Source organism: Accipiter gentilis, chromosome 3 (assembly GCF_929443795.1).
Source record: "Accipiter gentilis chromosome 3, bAccGen1.1, whole genome shotgun sequence".
NCBI classification, from domain to species: Eukaryota; Metazoa; Chordata; class Aves; order Accipitriformes; family Accipitridae; genus Astur; species Astur gentilis.
In genome coordinates this window covers 7,340,001-7,360,703 of record NC_064882.1, presented here as the reverse complement: position 1 = coordinate 7,360,703, position 20,703 = coordinate 7,340,001, and the positions used below count along the sequence as shown (strand labels likewise).

General features: G+C 35.9%; 1 protein-coding gene across 11 annotated transcripts in view; it reads left to right on the top strand.

Annotated features, from left to right (window-relative positions):
- GRIA2 (glutamate ionotropic receptor AMPA type subunit 2) overlaps positions 1 to 20,703 on the top strand; it is a 96,053-nt gene that overhangs the window by 69,108 nt on the left and 6,242 nt on the right. For all 11 annotated transcript variants that reach the window (XR_007510116.1, XM_049833611.1, XM_049833584.1 and 8 more), the window contains 6 exons: positions 1,770 to 1,937; positions 2,216 to 2,320; positions 3,035 to 3,145; positions 4,257 to 4,463; positions 4,967 to 5,337; positions 9,391 to 9,589. Coding sequence is in view for 10 of the 11 variants with exons in the window: in XM_049833611.1 (XP_049689568.1) it covers positions 1,770 to 1,937; positions 2,216 to 2,320; positions 3,035 to 3,145; positions 4,257 to 4,463; positions 4,967 to 5,337; positions 9,391 to 9,589 (1,161 nt within the window). In the remaining variant the exon portion in view is untranslated. The remainder of the gene's footprint in view (positions 1 to 1,769; positions 1,938 to 2,215; positions 2,321 to 3,034; positions 3,146 to 4,256; positions 4,464 to 4,966; positions 5,338 to 9,390; positions 9,590 to 20,703) is intronic.

Below are 20,703 nucleotides of genomic sequence, written 5' to 3'. Positions count from 1 at the left end.
AAGCTGACTTAACCTAAATTAAAGCATGCGGATTTTATATATGTGATGACGTGTGTACACAGAGATATATATTGATAGGCAAATCCCTATACAAACTGAATATATGACTTGAGTTGTGAATATTCAGGCCAGTAATTGTACACTATAGGGATAATGTTCTTGAGAAAATGCATTAAACATACACCAATGATCAAACGAAACATAGAATAAATGAATTAGGTAACACTATAACTTCTCAATTTCAAGCTCTTATTTTCTCTGCTACCCAAAGTAAATTTCAGTCAAAACGCTGGTGTAGTTCAATATGTTTCTGTATTGCGAAGAGCTATGCTTAAAGAAGTGTTGCTATCAGTCCCCCCCAAAATGAGTCAGGGTCCTTTCTTGTCTCTCCGTTACCTTCTTGTCATCTCCAAATCCATGTCCACCACTTAATCACTGCTACTCCAGTAGTAGACAGTAGTATTGGCTCCAGCCAGTCTTTCACTTCATTCTTCTGCTGTTTTGATCCCTTTAAAGATTTCTGTAAAAGTCAGTGAGAGAACTTTCTTGAGAAAATTCGCATTAATCACCCGGTAAGCTTATACATCTGGAAAAAAAAGAGTTCCACCTTCCTTTTCTTCCTCTCCAAGGTCTAACAGTTGCATACAAAAATGACCTAAATTCAGGAGCCTGCCTTGGTTACAATTACAAGGGCCTTCTGCATGACTTGAGCTAGCTAATTAAAATTCTCATTAAAGTCTGAACCATTGAAGCAAAGAGCCAATATATCATTTCTCCCCGCTTTACAGTTTATATATTTTCAGCATCTAATAGCCTTCATAGGGATCATTGCATTCATTCATAAGGCTGTTAAGTAGAAATATTCTGGGCCATATTTCTAAAAATGTCCCTTGTATTTGGTATAATTGCCTTGTTCTGGACTCATAAAGCCCATCCAACAAAGTCCTCAGTGTACCTGCACATGTGGTTTCTGTTCATTTAGTTAAGATGTAAAATTTTACAGTCACTGAAGATAACTGCTTTTGACTGTTTAGCCCTAGCTTCTGATGCGTGTGATTGCAGAATTCTTCTCTGATATCTCAAAAGTTGTAAAGCTCCTTATATTGTGTCAGGTTAGGACTCTTCCTTGCCTATGTTGCTCTTTGAAGGTCACCACTTCTTCCAGACATCTCAGCCCAAAACCTGTTTTTGCACGGTGTTGACAAGTTATTACAAATGAAAATAGCTACCCCTGAGTTTTTATATTTAACAGATAAAAGCTAAGCACATGTATATACAAATACATGTTCTTTGGTTTTGTGTGTACATACGTGGGAGGAGATGTAGTCTAGAGGTCTGTATGTAAATGCATCTCTGTGAAGAGTGTCATTAGAGGAACAATTTCTTCTTTTTAGAGGCTAACTCAAGTTAAATATTGGAAACGAGTTCTTTTTTCCCCTTTCACCTCCATGGACTTCCAGCCATATCTGCACCCAGAACTGTTGCGCAATTGTAGTGAGAAAGGATTGTAATTCACACTGAAAACATCTGTAAATCTTTAGACCTGTTAGCACTGCCCCTAACCATTCTGATGGAGAACACTTCTTTGCATAGATGCCACTCGGAGGGTAGTGACCTCCAAACTAAAGAAAAACTGGTCTGATTTCAAATATATCTTACTATCCTTTTTATTTTTAATATGTTTCTGTGTTTAATGGATTAATGAGTGGATTGGAAGGTGTAGTGAAGCTGAAGCTGTTATTTAATTAAATATTTTCACTTCTTTTCAGTATACATCTGCTCTGACCTATGATGCTGTTCAAGTGATGACAGAAGCTTTCCGTAATTTGCGTAAACAGAGGATTGAGATCTCCAGAAGAGGAAATGCTGGAGATTGTCTTGCAAATCCAGCTGTACCCTGGGGTCATGGTGTAGAAATAGAAAGGGCATTGAAACAGGTAGCTTTCCTGGAGTGAATGCTGGGATGAGTGCATGTGTGAAATTAAATGCTTGAAAAGAACCTTCCAGTCTCCTAACCTGCCTGGATCTTGCTGGGAATAACATGAAAGTGAACTCCTCAGGAACGTGACTCATACTAAGATAATATATTGTGTATGGGAAAGACTCTAAACTGAATGTTTTTGAAATATCAGTAATCATTTATGGAAATAAAAAATGTATTTTCTAAAAAGAAACAAACTTAATTCTTCTACCACTTTCATCTTCATCTATATAGGTTCAGGTGGAAGGTCTAACAGGGAATATAAAGTTTGATCAGAATGGAAAGAGAATCAATTTTACAATAAACATCATGGAACTCAAAAGTACTGGTCCTCGGAAGGTAATTTGAATTGTCTTACAGTGTCTTTAAAGGTTTTACTGTGCTAAGCAACGGGTTAAGGTAGGTAATGAAACACTAGATTAATTAAAGCATGAGTTGTGATAATATTTGTTTATAGGTATATTCTACACTGGTCTTGCAGAACAAAGTAAAAATATGTAGTATTTCCTTCTAAAAAATTCAAGTTGTTATTTCTGGTAAGTACTACATAAGAGTATTTTCCTTTCAGTTTTGTGGATTAAATTTTTTGCTTTCTGATCTGAATTGCTAAATGTGAGCCAGTATTGAGGGAAATATGCTTCTAAATGATAAACGCAGAATACAGCTTTTCAGTGATGCTTCTTTAAATGTGATTATCTTTCTGCTCTAATTCCAAACCTTTCAGGAAAAAACAGTTTCTCATGTCTTCCTAATCTGGAGTATTTCATAACCCTTTCAATCCTACAGTGTGTGATGTTAATACTAAAGCCTGTTAATATGTGAATGAAAGTGGTATACCTGTATTAGACACATTAATGTGAACAAATGTCATTAGTTCAATCTTACTCTTTGTTACAGTCTTTAACTACTTAAATAGAAATATTTACAGTGGCAGATCCATTGCTAAAATAGTTCTCTGTGAGCACAAATCAAGGGCATAGTAATAACATGCTTTACCTTTTCTATGAAAGTTCATATTCACTGGTGTCTGTGCATCCTATAAACTCTCTTTAGATTGGATATTGGAGTGAAGTGGACAAAATGGTTGTGAATCCTCTTGATGGCCCTCTTGGAAATGAATCTTCAGGACTAGAGAATAAGACTATTATTGTCACCACTATTTTGGTAATTAACCTCATATTTTGTCAGAAGACAGTTTGTCCTACAGTAATTTGTTTCTTGTCATTATGTTAGTTTAAATATACTGTCTTTTTATTATTTGAGGTTGTGACCTGTTGCTCATGATACATAAATAAAATCTGTAAATTAAGGAAATGTATGTGATTCAGTATGCAGTTTTGTTCTGTAGAAGACAAATGGTTGTTGATAGAACATCCTAGAAAGTTAAAATTTTTAGACCTGAAAATGGAAGTGAAATATCTGCTTTCAAAGGAGAGGAGAACCATAGTGTTAGTTTTAGAGAATGGATTTTGCCAAACAGTGAAGAGACTGGTTCTTGTGCTTCAGAATTGTAGTTGCTATGGATTGGTGAAGTGTAAACTAAAAAATTAAAAGTTGTATTCTAGTTGTCTAGAAAATAACATTATGTACTGTCATAGAACAGCATTTTTCTGTAAGTTACACAGCTTCTTTATCAGTTTGGACAAGTCACAGGCTAGCATAGGAATTTCACTGGATACAAGAATAGTTTGGTAACAACTGAGCAAAGAGGAGATATGTTACTTTAATATGACTTATGACTCATCACCAGTTTTGCTGATGATAGAACTTTACTGCATAGTTATAGATATCTTACCTATTGTTTGTGTAGTAATTCAATAAAGATACAGCCTGGAGAGCCTGAAGTGTTTTCCCAGGGAGGGATGTGCTTATGAAATAGGAAAGAATTTTCTTGTGTTAAGACAACAACAAAAGCAACTAAATACCTTTGCCTTCTTCTATCCAAACTGTATGAGAGAAAGAAACTGATTTTGGAACTTACTCTTTCTTCTCTGAATGCGTAACTCCTGTTAACATTCATGGTCATTATTAACATACTGCTGGGAATCGCTATACCTGTAAGTATTGTTATTTGTGTATGACTGTGGAGAATGCAGCTTTTAAATGTGTTAAGGACATGTCACATTAATAATTAACAGCTAACTTACACATAGCATGTATGATTCAGATGTTATCTTCTTTTTTTCACATGTAAAAGGAAACATATTAATCTATGAAGTACACAATTGATACCTCTGTCTCTACCAAGTGGCTAAGGCAAGTTCTTTCTGTGCAGGAGTCCCCATATGTCATGATGAAGAAAAATCATGAAATGCTTGAAGGAAATGATCGATATGAGGGCTATTGTGTGGACTTGGCTACAGAAATTGCTAAACACTGTGGATTCAAATACAAGCTCACAATTGTTGGGGATGGCAAGTATGGGGCGAGGGATGCAGACACGAAAATCTGGAATGGGATGGTTGGAGAACTTGTTTATGGGGTAAGAATATCTTTTATAATAAAACCATTAAAGATGACTGATGGAAGGAGTGGGATTTGGTTTCGTTTTCTCTGTAGAGGAAAATTATCTAATTCCTTTGATAGAGAATTAGTAACTTGTATTGGCATGAAAAATTTTGAAAGTAAAACATGGAATTCGATTTTAAATGCAAATGAAGTTGGGGGAAGTGAGTGCATATTTCATGCTTCTGACCAGGTGAAAGGCAATGTACTTTACTAACACTTCCAAATGTCATATACTTTTAAAAGGGCACGTGTAAAAAGAGAAGCTTGGAATATGCCAACCATATGGTTGTATGTATTTCAGTAAGATGAGTTTCAACTAAAAATTTCTGAAATTCTCCATAGGATGTTCCTGGCGAAATGAATGTTGCTGGTGTCTCTCCTGTCCTATTTTTCATTTGTGAAATGCAGTAGAAACTAAACCATTTTTTGCTCTGATCATTGTATTAGCTATTAGTTGCTTTTTTTCTTCCTTTACAGAAAGCCGATATTGCAATTGCTCCATTAACTATAACATTGGTGAGAGAAGAGGTGATTGACTTCTCAAAGCCCTTTATGAGCCTGGGGATATCAATAATGATCAAGAAGCCTCAGAAGTCCAAGCCAGGAGTGTTTTCATTTCTTGATCCATTAGCATATGAAATCTGGATGTGCATTGTTTTTGCCTACATTGGGGTCAGTGTAGTTTTATTCCTGGTCAGCAGATTTAGCCCATACGAGTGGCACACTGAGGAATTTGAAGATGGAAGAGAAACGCAAACTAATGAATCAACTAATGAATTTGGGATATTTAATAGTCTCTGGTTTTCCCTGGGTGCCTTTATGCAGCAAGGATGCGATATTTCGCCAAGGTTGGTTACTCACTCATTTCAACTTTGTGCATTTTTGGTCTCAGCCATCTCAGCCGGAGGAGGTTCATGGTGCATATATTTTCACTCTCGGGAAGAAATTAATTGCTATGTTTTTTCCTTCCCTAAAATCACATAAGTCCTTGAAATAAAAGCAGTTGTCTGGGACATAGGGTCATGATGTATTTGATCAACATTGTCTTAAGGTCGATCATACATTTGCCAAGTGAAGTTATATACACCATGCAGAGACTGTAAAATGCATAAGGTTCAAGTCATTCCATGCCTTCTTGGAGGGGTACCGTGTTTTTGCTGCATATTCCCATTTTACAGTTGACAGTGCATATAGTTCACAACAACTGTAATGGGAAAAAAGGGTAACATACTAGTCATGAACTACACAGGCAGCACTTCTCCTCTAAAACTCACTACATACCGTAACACATTATTAACCCACTGTTTTTCTACAGGAGAGCCTTGAACTGAAATAAAAATAATGTAATGGCTCTAATTTCATGTGAATAGTTGCAAAACACTGCTGGTTTTCCATGGTCTAGTTTTAGAAAAGTGACAAAGGAAATTGCTAAAATGAATTTGAAGGTCCAGTTTATAAATGCTTAATTCTTCATGGATTTTCACCTACTTTATCAGGGACAACTGTAAAGCACTTAAGTTAATTCCTTTGCAGCTCCTTAAATATTCTATTTCCCTTGTGCACAAGTGGTTCTAGCCTTGATTCAGCAGAGTGGTAAGTAGGTAGGTAAATAACTACTTGCTGCTTGAAGGAACTATAGTAACAAGTGAAATAGGGCAACTGGGTTTTAGGAAATCAAATCATAAGACCTACCTAATTATACTAAGCAATTTAATGTTCTTCTAAACATCCTAAAGTAAGACAGGGAACAAGTCAATTTCTAGTGAGTCTAGTGGTTAGTGTGCAAACTAAATCACACCAAAGAAGCATTTCTTAGGTATAAGTCATGCATCCCAAAAGGCAACAGCAGGTTTTCAAGTTGTTCTACTATGGAAATAGCAGAGCATTTATTGTGCGAGCACTTCAGCAATTCTGTGTAAAGGCTGGCATATCACAGTGAGATATGCCAGCCTTTATGGTGAAAGATGCAGTGGATTTGGCATATAACACAGTAAGAATTGTATACAATGAGACAGTGGAGACAGAGAGAAAATTGTTTTGGGTCATGAGAAGCTGTGTTAATTACAGTCCTGTGGGGTTTTTGTATCATTTACAGCCTTCACAGGTTTAGTTGTCTGCAAAGTCCCCTATTAGCTACAAAATTATTTTTATTGAATCAAGGCCATAGTAGAATAACAATCTTTTTAAATATTATTATTTTACTGGCTATTAAAGCATGACAGTTGTTGTGCATGGTTTGATAACTTTTGAAATGTGATAGAAGAATAATGATAGTAAATGGTCATCATAAAAGGTGCATGAAACTCAAATAATTTTGGAGATTCAAGATTTAGTTTCAGTGAAGTGTGTAACAGCACTTTATCTCATTACAAACATATTTTTGAGGAAAGCAGTTGGTTTGTATTTTATCTGTTTATTATAAAAATAGAAAAGGGCTGAAAACACCTCAGTTATTTTTGTTCTTGCACCAAAACTTATCACTATGGAATTTGAAGTCCCCGCAAATGAATCAGAGTAGATACAAAAAGGAGTATCTTCAGGTATCAGCAAAATACCTTTGTGAAGTTAAATTTTGCACTCTTGGTACTATAATTTCTCTAATAAAAACAACAACCACTGTAAGAATTTTAGAGCAGACAAGTAAATAGAGCTTCTTGACTCTGAAATAGAAGGTGATGCTGAGTAAGACTGGACCACGTGGAAACTGGTCTGCAATAGCAATCCTCGTGTTGCCATCATGGGTAGCACAGAAACAATAGAGTAGAATAGAACAGAATAATAGATTATACGATAATGATAACTTACAGGAAAGTTTTCCTCATCTTTTTTTGAGATGCGAGTGTACTCTCAGTACTGTCATATAATGCCTTTGTAAGTATAAAATGTGGTGCACGAATTTAGGTAATTGTGCGCAGAAATGGTTATTTTAGTATTTAAGGATCTGATGAATGAGGTGCTTGTAAAGTGTGGGTTCATACTAGCATGTAATTATCAATCTTTAGAAACTTTTTGAAGTGTACATAAAAAAAATATTTATTTAACTGGGACGGACCTTATGGGAAATTTTGAATACAAATGACACCCCCCAGAATTTTACTTATATAATGTAATGTGGGACCATAATGTCTGGATTGGCATTGAGCTTATTCTTTTTTTACAAAGTCAGTGGCAACTTTGTTTACTGACAGATCATGGGCTTTTGAAGATTATCATCATTTATAGCAGGTATCATCAATGCAATATAAAGTGCCATAAAATTGGCAGTTGTTAAATACACATTCTCAGAGATTTTACCTTGCAAGTATATATTTATCATATAGTTCAATCTTTTAATTGTAGAATTATTTTACACTCTGATTACCTCCATGTCAAAATAAGTATGTAATATTTTTTTCAAAAGTGACAGAAAGCATGTTTGCAGAATACATCTCAATTTAGAAGGAACTTGAAATAATCTATTTTCTATGGTCCTTTTCAGTTACATGTTCTGGACCTTATCTGACTTGATTTTCATGTAGTAGAGTGAATTAGTGTGTCTGTTGTGACATGGAATAAATCTTTTAATGTCTGAGTTATCACAGAGATTTTATACAATAGCAATTAGTAAAAATAATTTGTCCAGAATTGGTTCTATTTATTTTTGTTCCCAGTTTAATAAATCAGCTTTACATAACTATCATGTTTAAATATATATATATATATATAGTTATATCAATCTATTACCTATATAAATATTTTGTCAGAATTAGTTTGAAGTCTCACTCACAATAGAGTAGGCTGGGTGAGTGATTTGTAATTTGTTTACTTAATAGATAGAGGAGACACATCAAGACATGCTTAAGCTACTGCAACGCCTTAGTGCTAGACTTTCAACTACATGCACATTTCTGCCAAATAATTAATCACATCTCCAAAGATTATGTACTCCTTCCTATAATGTCTTGTTTGGAAACAAAGTAGTAAGTAATTTCAAAGTTTAAAGGATCGTTAAAAAAATGTCAAGTATGACAATAATGACACTGTCCATATTTTTCTTCTCTTATATTTTCTAGTATTGAAAATCATTGAATTTCTCTAGTTATGTGCTCTGTACTGTTTCATATATTTTCTTGAGTTCTCTTTTCTTCTCTCTTCTTAAGCAGGAGATGCAAATCAAAGATCCATAAGAGCCCACCTGCTGCAGTTAAAAACCATCAGATTATTATTAGTAGTATTGAAAAATATACGTTCTTCACCATTTTTCTGTATTATCACTGATTGTTTCATGTCCAGTCCTCAGTTAGTTAAATGCTTGTATCTTTCAAAAGTTGTGTGCACTTTTTAGTTTATGGATATTCCTTGGGCCAGTTTTTATTGCAAATAATGCTATTTATTTCTCAGTATAGATTGTCCACAGCAGCATAAGCCATTGTTTTGTGGAAATCAGTCTTTCTCTGAATGTCTTAGGAAAATAAGCGAGCTAACGGCAAGCAATTAATTGCAATTTTTAAGCAAGCAATTTTTAAGTGCATACTGGTTTGTCTGAAAGCACTGTTTCACTGATTATGTTTGATCCTCTTCATAATGTCACACAAATTCACTTCAGAGGGAATGACAAGCTTATGTGTTAAATATAGCACATTATGATGGGAGCAGTTTCCTTTCAGGGTGTTCAGAACTTTGAAGAACTGGATCACTAAATTCTCCCTAAAGTAAATTCTGGAGTCCTGATTTCAGCAAAGTCCAGGAGGTGTAGTGGAGTATGCCTTGATTTCCCACCTGATTAGTAACGCAGAGCTGCACTATGATACAGCCTGAAATGCTTCCCTATAGTATAATGCATCATTTGCATAAAACTGATAACGTGTTCCTTTTTAGGACTTTCATTTCACTTTACAAATCCATTTCATACTTGTTATTAGATCCCTGTCTGGGCGCATTGTTGGAGGTGTGTGGTGGTTCTTTACCCTCATCATAATCTCATCCTACACGGCTAACTTAGCTGCCTTCCTGACGGTTGAGAGGATGGTGTCTCCCATTGAAAGTGCAGAGGATCTTTCCAAGCAAACAGAAATTGCTTATGGGACATTAGATTCTGGCTCCACTAAAGAGTTTTTTAGGGTAAGAATTTCTACTTTTTAGATTTCTGTTTTGTTTTAAATAGGTCTTCACTCATGTAAATGTGTTTTCCCTAGGCTTTATTAAAAAGTTGCTATAAAAATGTGATATGTGCAGCCTAACTCGCAAGTATAAGTGTTTTTGTTTATTCATTATCATTACATTTTATTATCTCTATATAAATATAAGGGTCATGTTATAAATATGCAAAGCAAAAGTGGCTGCAAGGAGTTACCTAAAAAATACTCCACTGTAAAGTAAAAAACAAGATATGTTCAGAGAGGGGAGTTGATGTTGTTCATCTGAGCTGTAAGAGAGGAGTTAACTATTATAAACAAGGCTATTTCATAGCTGTGCTATATTTTAGGTAGTCGCACAGTGAATAGGGACATGGGAAGGTGTGCAGTCATGTTTTAATAAGTGTTTCACATGATTTTTCAAGTTTGCAGATGGGGAATGGGATACAACCCTGTTGGCTGCTGTAGTAAATCCTTGCCTGCTTTTGAAAACAGTTACTATTTGTATTTGCATTGCAGTAATGCCTTGGAAACCTGTCAGTGCTCACCTTCTACCTCTGTGTATTTCAGTTTTAAAAATGCATGAGGCTGGCAGTGTGTGAGTCTCAGGCTGTCCTTCAGATGCCAGCTAACATGGTGAAATCCATCCAGCAAATGAGTGAGACACTAAGAATGCTGGGAAGAACACCATGACTGTTTTGCCTTGTCTGTGTGTTCCATGTCTCTCTCCCTGTAAGATGGAAGTGTATCTGAAGTGCTACAAATACAAAAACCCTGTTGTTTTCATATTTTTCAATGGAGGTTTAAACAAAATGTATTTTAAAATAGTTACAAATGTTCTGTTTACATTTCAAACATAGCCTGCCATGAAAGTGAAATGAAACAAGTTCTCACAAATATTTTTTATGTATAGTTAGAACAGTAACTGCTAGATTATGGTTTTCACTGGATCCCGTAATGCATACTTAACTGGTAACGTACTAAATAGGAACCATACTTGTATCAACTGTAGAAAAGCATTATTTTCTGATTTTGATGATAGGTCCAGTAATAAGATGTGCTGCTGATTGCATTCCTGTTGGCTAAACCAAAACTAACATCAGGTGTGTAAGCTAGTAACAATGAGATCGGGTTTGTGCTAAGAGCATTTAGAAGCATACAAGCACATGTTTATGGTTTTGTGAGCATAAACCTTTCAGATCATGGCCATACTTGGGATTCAATGTGAACTAACAGTAGGTCAGTTCTTTTGAATAGTTTATCTTTACAGATTTTTAAGCTTTCTTTTACAACAAAAAACATTCATATGTGTATGCATCAGTGTGTAGGTTTTTGTGCTCCTAGCACATATATACATCTTTCCAATTACACTTTTACGCAACTAGTGTTTCTGGTGATTATCTGAGCATTAATAACTTATTTTTGTAAGAATCAGGTGGAGACTTTGTGAGGGCATATTCTTCACCTTTTGTTAAGTTAGCTTTGGCTCTGAACAAACAAGGCTATAATGATCTCTGGAAATTTCTTCTTGGCAATTTGTACCACAAACAAGTTGGTGCATTATGTCTAATGCAAATTCTTAGCCTGATGGCTCTATCTACTATTTGCTAAAAATCACTTAAGCTTGCCCAGTTAATTTTCAAGAAATAACAGCTGTCAGAATTTCTTTCTAGGAGACCTGAAACTTAAGTTTCAAGAATGAAACTCTCTGTGCTGAAGGCAATGTGAAAACAGTCTGTAGCACTAAGGAGACTAAAATTTCACCTGGAGTATTTCTGTATGGTGACTGGAGTGAATGTGTGATTTTTATATGACCTGAAATTAGTACTCAAATTCTTGGAACAGCTGGAAACAACTTGAGTATTTTTCTAGCAGCAAGCTAAAATGGGCTGTCTTTTTCTCTGTCAATGTCATGAATTAAAAGAAACATTTGGGTTTTTTTCACAGTCTGTTTTCTCTTCAAGAAGTGGCATTATTTGCAACTTTGTTTTCTATTGATGGAATGTATACTGGACCTAAATCTTCGCTAGTAGAGCCCCAATTCCTGGAACAGCAGAAAATTAGAGATCATTGTGCTGGTAATGAGAACAGTAAACTGGATTTTCTTTGCTACTGAAACGTGTTTTCTGATCATACTTCACACAAATGAAAAAGAGGTGTTTCTCAGCATTTTCCAAAAAGGAATTCTCAGCAATAAGCTAGATTGTGAAAGTTAGCTGAAAAATCCTATCCTGAATAGCTGAATATATGTATACGATGTTAATTGAAATAGGTGGGTTCAAGTCTTTGTCCAGCTTCTATGACTGCTTAAATGACATGAACTTGTTGAGATGTTACGTTAGCTTGGGTATGTCAGGGATATCACATTAGCTTGTTCTCTGTTTTGTTTTAGGAGTCTAGTCTTTCAGCCACCTATGGTAGGTACATACCAGTTCATGTCTGCAGTGGCTGTGGCTCACACCAGTGGCTACCATGGTGAATAGAGTAATCCAGATACAGGTTAGACAAACTCAAGTGGAGGAAGGATAGTGGCTCACCACACACCCTACAGATAGTATGGGAGTAGCCGTACAATCTAGTCCCTATCACTTGACTTGGTGATAACAGCCTTGGCACTCCTGACTAAAGATGTATTGCCTTTGCACTTCACCCTCTTTTAGGTTCATAATCCCTAGCTTTGAAGGTAGTACAGACTAGTAGGAGATATTCTTGCCAACAGTGAGTAGAACATCAGTTGGCACTGAATCAAGAAACATAACTGAGAAAAAGGGATGAAAGGGCATTTTACTCTAGTGTTCCTTGTGCTGCTTTAAGATGAGAAGCAGAAGCTTGGTACATCCTGCATAGACAATATCAGTGCAGAAATAGTGGTTTTAACAGTATTTTAAAAAGAAAAAAAAAGGTAACAACAGAGCTTTGCTGAGGAGTAAACATCAGCAGGGAACTATTGCTTCGTAGTAATGTTATAGATACATAATTTTTCTTTAATGGCAGTTCCATCAGGTCTCTTGATTATATATTTGTAAATACCAGAATATGTAGTAGTTTTCCTCAGGAGATCTCAAGGTTGCTACTAGCAGAACTGTGAGTATGATCCAAGTCTTCAGAGTTCTGTTCCACTGAGTTGAGATACTTGCCACATCTGATGCTAGTGCCTCTGTCTTAGGGATAGTGCTTTTAGAGTTCTTAGTGTAACTGAAATCCTGAAGAAAGATATATAGTGCATTGCTGTTGCATTTTCTCTTGGGTTCACAACATGAAGTAATGGGCAAAACATTGAAGAAAATGTGTGTGGCTGTGGTTTTCCAGAAGTGCATCATTTTTCCCAAATCAATAGCGGCGAGAATGTGAATAGGACTGCAGGCACAGCTTGGAAGTCATTTCATGATCCATGAGTCATTTTACTTGATCTTGTCCAGGTTCATCATCTCTATAATTGTCAGATCACAAATACTACTTGATGGGGCAGTAAATGGTGGGGCTGTGGAATTTCATCACTCTGGTAGGTACTATTAACGCTATCCACAGTCACACAGTATTTTTACCTTCAGTGATTTCTCAGCCGCTGCTGTAAATGCAGTTGATGTATGCATTAGCCAAGACACATAGTTGAACTCTGAAGGGAAAAAAAGTCACTAACCCAAGAAGACAGACTACTGCTCACCTAACATTGGAGAAAGTAATTTTAAAGCATTGTCTATATGTGTTAACTCCTGAAGTCGTCTTGCTTACTTTCGTGGGCTGCGGCACTGGAAAAAAGAAACAAAGTACAACTGCGTAAGTATGCAAGCTTAACATTCACTGGAACATTTCCATGCTTTCCACCTGGTGAAGGCATATTGAAAATTAATATCAGAGTGATAGAAAGAGAAGAAAAGCTAATTACTGTTAAAATTCAATCATGTTTTTGCTGTATGCCTAACTCTATTCACCAAAATTATGTACAAACCTGGTAGACAAAGAAATCAATCATGCTACCTTTTTTCCACTGTAAAAGATGAATTGTAACTAGTCCTATGTGTAACGTAAGAAGGCATCTCAAAAAGAAAAAATGATGTGCAGAGCAATAATTAGGCTAATTTACATTCTCTCTCTGCATTAGATTTTTTTAAAAAATCTTCTTATATGTACCTGTTTTTGAACCGACAGCATGATATGGACAGACCAATCTGTTTCATTCTAAGTGTTTTGGTTGCCTTTAAGAGTAGTTCCTCTGCCAAAGTAAAACCAAACAGAACTGCTTCATAACAAAGAAGTATTCTTTAGCTTTCACTGAAAAGACTATGCAAGAGTTGCTTATTCTTGCTTAAGATGCAAGAGTTCCAGAATGAAAAGTTGGGCATGGGAAAAATGCTGGAAGGGTGATAATCCTTGCTGTCTTATAAAGAAGTCCTCTTCCATAGTGAAGAGCCAGTAACAAACATGAGAAGAGCTGACAAGACTCCTTGAGTCATTTCTCCTGCACAAGTGTTTTCTATTGGGAGGCAAGGAAAATTTGGCCTGAAGATAAGTATTATTTTCTGAGGATCTTCAGCGCGGTCCAGTGTCTCTAGATCTATGAGTACTTTGAAATATTTTTTTTAACTTAGAAAGGTATTTAAATTGATGATTGTATTACAAGAGGTAATGCAAAAAGAGAAAGCATACAGCAGTCTATCTGTGAACCTCAGTCTGGTCTTTATGCTCATCAAGTTATTCAAGCTTCTAAAAAAACCCCACAGGAAATCTCTTTAAACCAGTGAGAAGAAACACTCTGATTTTTTTAAATTGAATTGAGGTAAAAAATTATGAATCATACCTCAGCTTCAATTTTTGAAGTTTGAGATGTAGAATTATAGAACATATGTTTCCAGAGTTAAATTTTTACTAGCTCCACAGAAGCCTTTGGGAGGCAAAGGAGACAAAAGACTTAAGAAGTCTTCTGTAACTTTTACCACGGACTCTACTCGGCAGAAGTTACAGGACTGGCATTTCATGAATCTGTGAAGGAGGTATGATTAGAGAGTTTGGGTTTGGCTTTTTAAATTTGGCAGAAGAAAACAGGTACATAGCTGAAATACTGAGGAGAGGTAGATCTGAGCACTGGGATGATGGAAAGACTGCCCTTTCCATCCAATAGCATGGTAGTTGAAGATATGGTTATACTTTTTTTGTGGTCTAAAGGGTTCAAGTGATTAATTTTCAGTTGTTTTCTTGTTTTCTGAGGTCCTTGCATCTGGGCAACACACGAAAGAATTGATTTAGGCCATTGTGAAAGTAATGTTAAGAGAGAGAATGCAGTAATCAATACTTCCTTTTTTTCCCCAAAGCATCTCTTTCTGTTATTTTCCAGGTTTCATTTTTTTCTCTCTCCACACTACCCCAAATCCTAATGTCTTTTGCAGACAGCACAGTGAGCCTAGTGACCAAAACATTGTGGTGCTTCAGAAACATGGTTACATATATTACTCAGAAACCTTAATTTCAAATTAGTATTTGTATAATCTTTATTAAAAATAAAATGTATTCCTTTCTAATAGAATTTTTGTTCCTTGGTTGTAAGGACAAATTGTGTCTGATAAAAGAAACATACTATTCCCTGATCTTCTCTTTCAGGTTTTCAATCAAGTTTTCTTAGATGTTCTAAACAAAGTATGCTGTGTAGTAGGTAATTTTGTGGTGGGCAGAAATGAATTTGCAGCAGTATAGTTTGAAGATTCTCCAGTGATTCATAATTTATTTTATACGTTGGTACACTCTAAAATAAGTACAAATGAGTATAAGTTCTGTTTGCACTACTTCTGGGGGCAGGTCATTCTATAATACCACACTTCTTATGGCTAGAAACATTCTTTTATTTTCCAGCCTAGATGTATTTATAACTAGTTTATCCTCAATTGTTACAGTACATAAATAATTATTATGCAGATTTTTTTTCTTCTCAGTGTTTATTTTCCTGATACTAATACAGAGCAAGTATGGGTTTTTTTCTGAGCTGTCATCTCAACTAAACTATATTTATTCTTGATTTTCAAGCAAGGCATTTTGGTCCCTGATCATCTCATAGCTCTTCTGTGTCTGTGTGTTGTAGTTTGGATTAATTGTTCCTGAATGTGGGTGAACAGAGGTGTATATTGTATGCCATCTGAGATCTCAGCAATGCTTTGCACAAAGGCATTAGTATTTCTCTTTCTGGAAATAACTTTCTCCCAATTGTATCACGCTGTTTTCTGGTAATCATTTTGATCATAGTGATAGATCTGTGTTTCTTTTCTTCTGTTTTTATCAGCTGAAGGTCTTCAATTTTATTGCAGATTTTCTTATTGGTCCCAAAGTGCTGGACCATGCTTTTGAACTGGAAAGTTTCATTTCATTTCTATCATTATAGTGCTCAGAATTTTCCACTTCTCATATATAACAAATAAATAATTTCCCGTTGTCTGGCTTGATGTGTTTTAATACCCCAGTGTCTTTCCCTACAAATCCTAGTCGTTGCTGTCTTAAAATGTTTTCACTCTAAAATGTCATCTGAAGCTGTGCATGCCATGCAGTAATTCAGACCAAAAGAGCAGTAGCTGCTTTGAATGCTTTTTCATCTTGTGAAGTCCAGGCAGTACAATTATGGTTCTAGACTCCAGGAATAGCACCTGAGTTCACTACAGATCTGTGATTGCTTGAGAAAGTGCTTTTGTGTTTTGGGATTTACTTTATTCCCTCTCCCCTAGTATGGATGCAGTAAGTTCTTTTTGTTTTGCATACATCTTGGTTTGATCATTTCCATTTCTGTACCCTCATTCCTGTTAGTTATTCATTCTTTACATTAATCTCATTAAAAACAAAGCTAACGTATACATTTGGATTATGGTCCTATGTGTAGATTGTCTGTTCTCTGCATTTCTTCCCACTACACAGCAGATATACTTTCTTTTCTCCAATTCTTTTTTCACTCAGGAGGTTTGAAAATCTGCTGCTGTTTGCTGATTTTTCAGTTGTTTGTATAACATACTGTTTCCTTTATGTTACCAGGTTTCCCGTGATCAGAGCAAGATCCTACTTAGAAATCTACATTTGTATTACAGTCATGTAGCAAACCTGTACTGCAACATGACTGTAGTACAGCTGTCCATCTCTCAGTAGGTTTATTACAGTGAAGTTAGTTCTAGGAGTGGGCAGTGGATTTTCCTTGTGACCAGCGCTTCAATAAGAACAGATGGGTTTAGGTCATCATTGTGGAAATTAGTTTGTGTGACATTTATCTGAGTTTTCATGAAATGAGATTGAAATGGTCTGCTTTGATTTTATGAATATGCTGAATGATGGGGAGGAATTTCAATTCTGTTGAAGTTAATAAGTCTCAGAGGATGAGTCATTTCAGCAAGTATTTTAACAGCAGTTAAATGGTCTTTAACACTAACATCCCTTTCTAAGACAAGCCTTCCTGAACACTTTAAGTCTTTAAATCACATGAAGACTATGGTGACGACATAAGGTCCTTGTCTTGCACATTCTTGGAGAAATTTATTTTAAGTAAGCTTTTGAGGAATAAGTTCTTGAATTAGACAGTTTTACAATTTTTATTGATAAGACCAAATATATTAAAGATACTTTAAGTAGCTCAATTAAGTAATGGAAAGTAAAAAGCCATAAAAATGCATCTTAAGAACATGTAACTAATTTTTACCAGTACTGAATAAAATTATCAATGTATTACAAAATGTAGATCTTCCATCTGTTTGAACTTTCATACACCCTGAGTATTCACCCAATATAAACAAGGTTGAGTGTTTTAAACTGCTTATTTTTGAGCTAATTAAAGATGCTGAAAAACTAGTTTTGTCCTTTTCTGTGTTTTTTGGGTGTATCAATAATTGATTTACTGTGTAAATTGGCAAAATTCATTTGTTGTTACACTTTCTAGCTACTGGTGACAATACCAGTTCCTGTCCTTTTATTCAGTATGGAAGGTCAACAAGATGGTTACACAAACCATATCTGAGAATTAAAGTTCTGCTCCCGCAGTACAAGATCATCGTCTAGTAGAGTGTTAGTAGTCTGAGGAGCTATTTCTGTCAATGACACACTAATTACAGCACCCCAATTTTAAGAGTCATAGGTCTTTGAATGACAAAATGGAAAACTTATCTGATGACCCACAAAATACAGTTAATTAATTTGATAAATCTTTGCATAATTTAATTTCTTAATGAGTTTCTTAATGAAGGCAGTATTTTACATTACACAGTACACAAATGGGATGTGTACTCTGTAGTAATAATAATTTTCATAGTCAAAATGCCCAGTGGTGACATGATATTAAAAAAAAAAGTGTTAGCTCCTGGGGCTTTTTTGTATCGGTTATTGTACTTTCATAGAAGTGGTAAATAATGGGAGAAAAAGTGTTCATTGTGAATATTAGGGTCTTGTACTGTCACGTTGGTGTTGTTTGTAATACCAAAGTTATGATTAGCTTTTAACTTTTCATATATACACTGGTGTGTCACCTTGCAATAGCAATCAGCCACAGTAATTAAGAGCAGTGCAGATTATTTCCATGTTCCTGCGTTCTTGTAGTCCAATAACATAGCAATCTACAATGGTTCCATTGTTTGCCTCACATGATAGCAAGGTGTGGTGATTTTTATGGAGCACTGCTGACTTTCTAGGTTTTTGGTGCCATTAAAGAAAGAGGATATAAGAGATGTGAAAGACGAACTTGCACACAGGACATCCTGCATTCACAAGAATTTTGTTTCCTCATGGTTTAGTCCACTGCTGCTGATGACTGCATGCTCTTCCAAGTGCAGTTTAAGGAGATTAAGATTTGCATAGGAATAAAATATATGGTCAACTACAGCACTGGCCGTATTTAAATAACAATGTTATGTGCTTTTTTTTGCCACAATGTATTTGAATTAGGGTAAGTGTGTATATAATGCTTTTTTTTACTATCAGATAATGTTGACTTTATGAGTGAGTGTATGTGTATACAGAATGTTAGATGAAGGTCTCTTAACACTGGCCTTTTCTGCATCCTTTAACTCTACCTTTCAAATAAAAGACAAATTCTTAAATCAATATAATGAAGGAAATAACACAGTTATGAAAATGGAATGTATTACTAAATATGTTGTGTTGCAATATCAACAAAAACCTTAGAAGTCAAAAGTATCCCCTAGCGGCCTGTTGCTCTTATTATTTTTTATGAGTCTAGATAAGGTCAAGGACTAGGTAGGGATCAAGACTCTGAGCTGTATGAATTCCAGCGTGATGTTTTTCAGTGTTCGTGGCTGCAGAGGACTGTGCAGTCATGGCAAAATCTGAGTGCCATTTTCTGGTGACATTTTTCATTACAGATTTTTTTTCCCAATGCTGCTGGGTCAGTTATTCTTTATACAGCAAGGATCCTGTGAGCCATCTAGTGGGAGGTTTCATCTTAACAGTTGACCATATGCGAGATCTGTTCCTTGCGCCTTTTCCCATCCAGCACCAGCAGCCCCTCAGTGTGTCGTGGGACTTCCCTCATATTCCCACTTTCCTGTTGTGATCAGATATCTGTGAAGTGATGGGGAAATGGGGAGCTGCATATTTTTTTTTTTTGAGGTTGAATGGCAAAAGCAGAACAGACTTTGCTAGACCGCTGTTACTTGATATATATCAAAACCTGTAAAAGGTCATTTTAATAAACCAGGGAACAATGGAGTAAGAAAAGGCAATTAAGTCAGTTTATGAACCTGTTCATGACAGTTACTTAGCTGGAATAAAGAATGCTTATTTATTTAGTATTTGAATGTTTGTACAAGAAGAAAATAATGTTTTAAGTGTCAGCATAACCTCTTCCCTTCTACAACATGGGATCCAAATGCCTTCTAAAGGAAGTTGTAGTTACAGGCACGCGGATGTATGTTGTCTTACATGTTGTCTGAACCATGTAAGACAGCTCTAAACCAACTTTCAAGTTTCTCCCTTTATAAAGCAAACCTATGGTAATTCATGAAGTATCAGTGTAATAATTTTTATAACACTGTCAGAAGCTTGATGTCTATTGCTTAGTATGTAGCAGTAAATCCCATGCAGCAAGTTGGATGTATGCTGCCAAATGAATGTTGATGTATGGTAGGAATGGGATGGAGCATCTGGGTTTAATTAGAGAGTAAGTTTAGAGAATGAGAATTCAGGGAAGATTAAGCTTCCTCATATGAGGCTGGGGACTTTTGAGTCCAAGCCTGAGTGGGCTAAGGAAGGAGGAGATTGAGCACCCTGCAGCGCTAAACACTGGTAGCTCTGCTTCCAGGGAAGTGAGCAACAGCAGCAGGACTCGGGGAACAGAGGATAAAAAGCTATGCACTTAGGATTCAGACTTTCTTTATATGCTCTGGTGAAGTTGATGCAGTCTCTCAGACATTAAATGGCTTGACTGACTTGGATCTGCAGGTGGGACTCTCTTTCAGGCATGGAATGCCATTTGGTATCTGTTAGAGGCACTTACCTGTATCTGTCTATGTATCAGATAAATTACAGGCAGAGAGAAGTGCAATATTGGATTTTTACTGATAGCTTATAGTACGCAGTGATAGTTTACTTTGTGAACTGGCTTTTTTCAAAGATGGTGCAGTATACCATTTTTTAGGATTTTCCTAGTTTTTAGGATCATATTTTTTAGGATCTTCTTGGAAGGAACAGGAACAGCGCATATGCAATATGGCAGATGTTCCAAGAATCTGAGAAATCCATTGTGCCTTCAGCACAGTTTTTTTCTCAGTTGTTCTGGTCATGCTGAGTATATCCAACTCTTTTGATATTAATGGGTGTACTGAGTACGTGTAGATGAACAGATCAGAATATGCAACAACTGCTCTGCAAGGAAACTTTCAGAAAGCCAGCTGTGCCAATGTACATGTTGATTCTGGTAATAGTTGGAATATTTAGATGTTAGAAAACTTTCAGTGGTTCTTAGTACTGCCAGAACTTTGAATACTAGTAGATGTACAGAGACCATGGAGAAATCTGAGCCTCAAAATCTTCCTACACTACATTTCTAGACAGGAAAATAAGGGTAAGTCTGGGAAAATGATAGTGCTGTACTACAAGAACAGTGAAGCCTTGAGAGATAGGGCATTACTG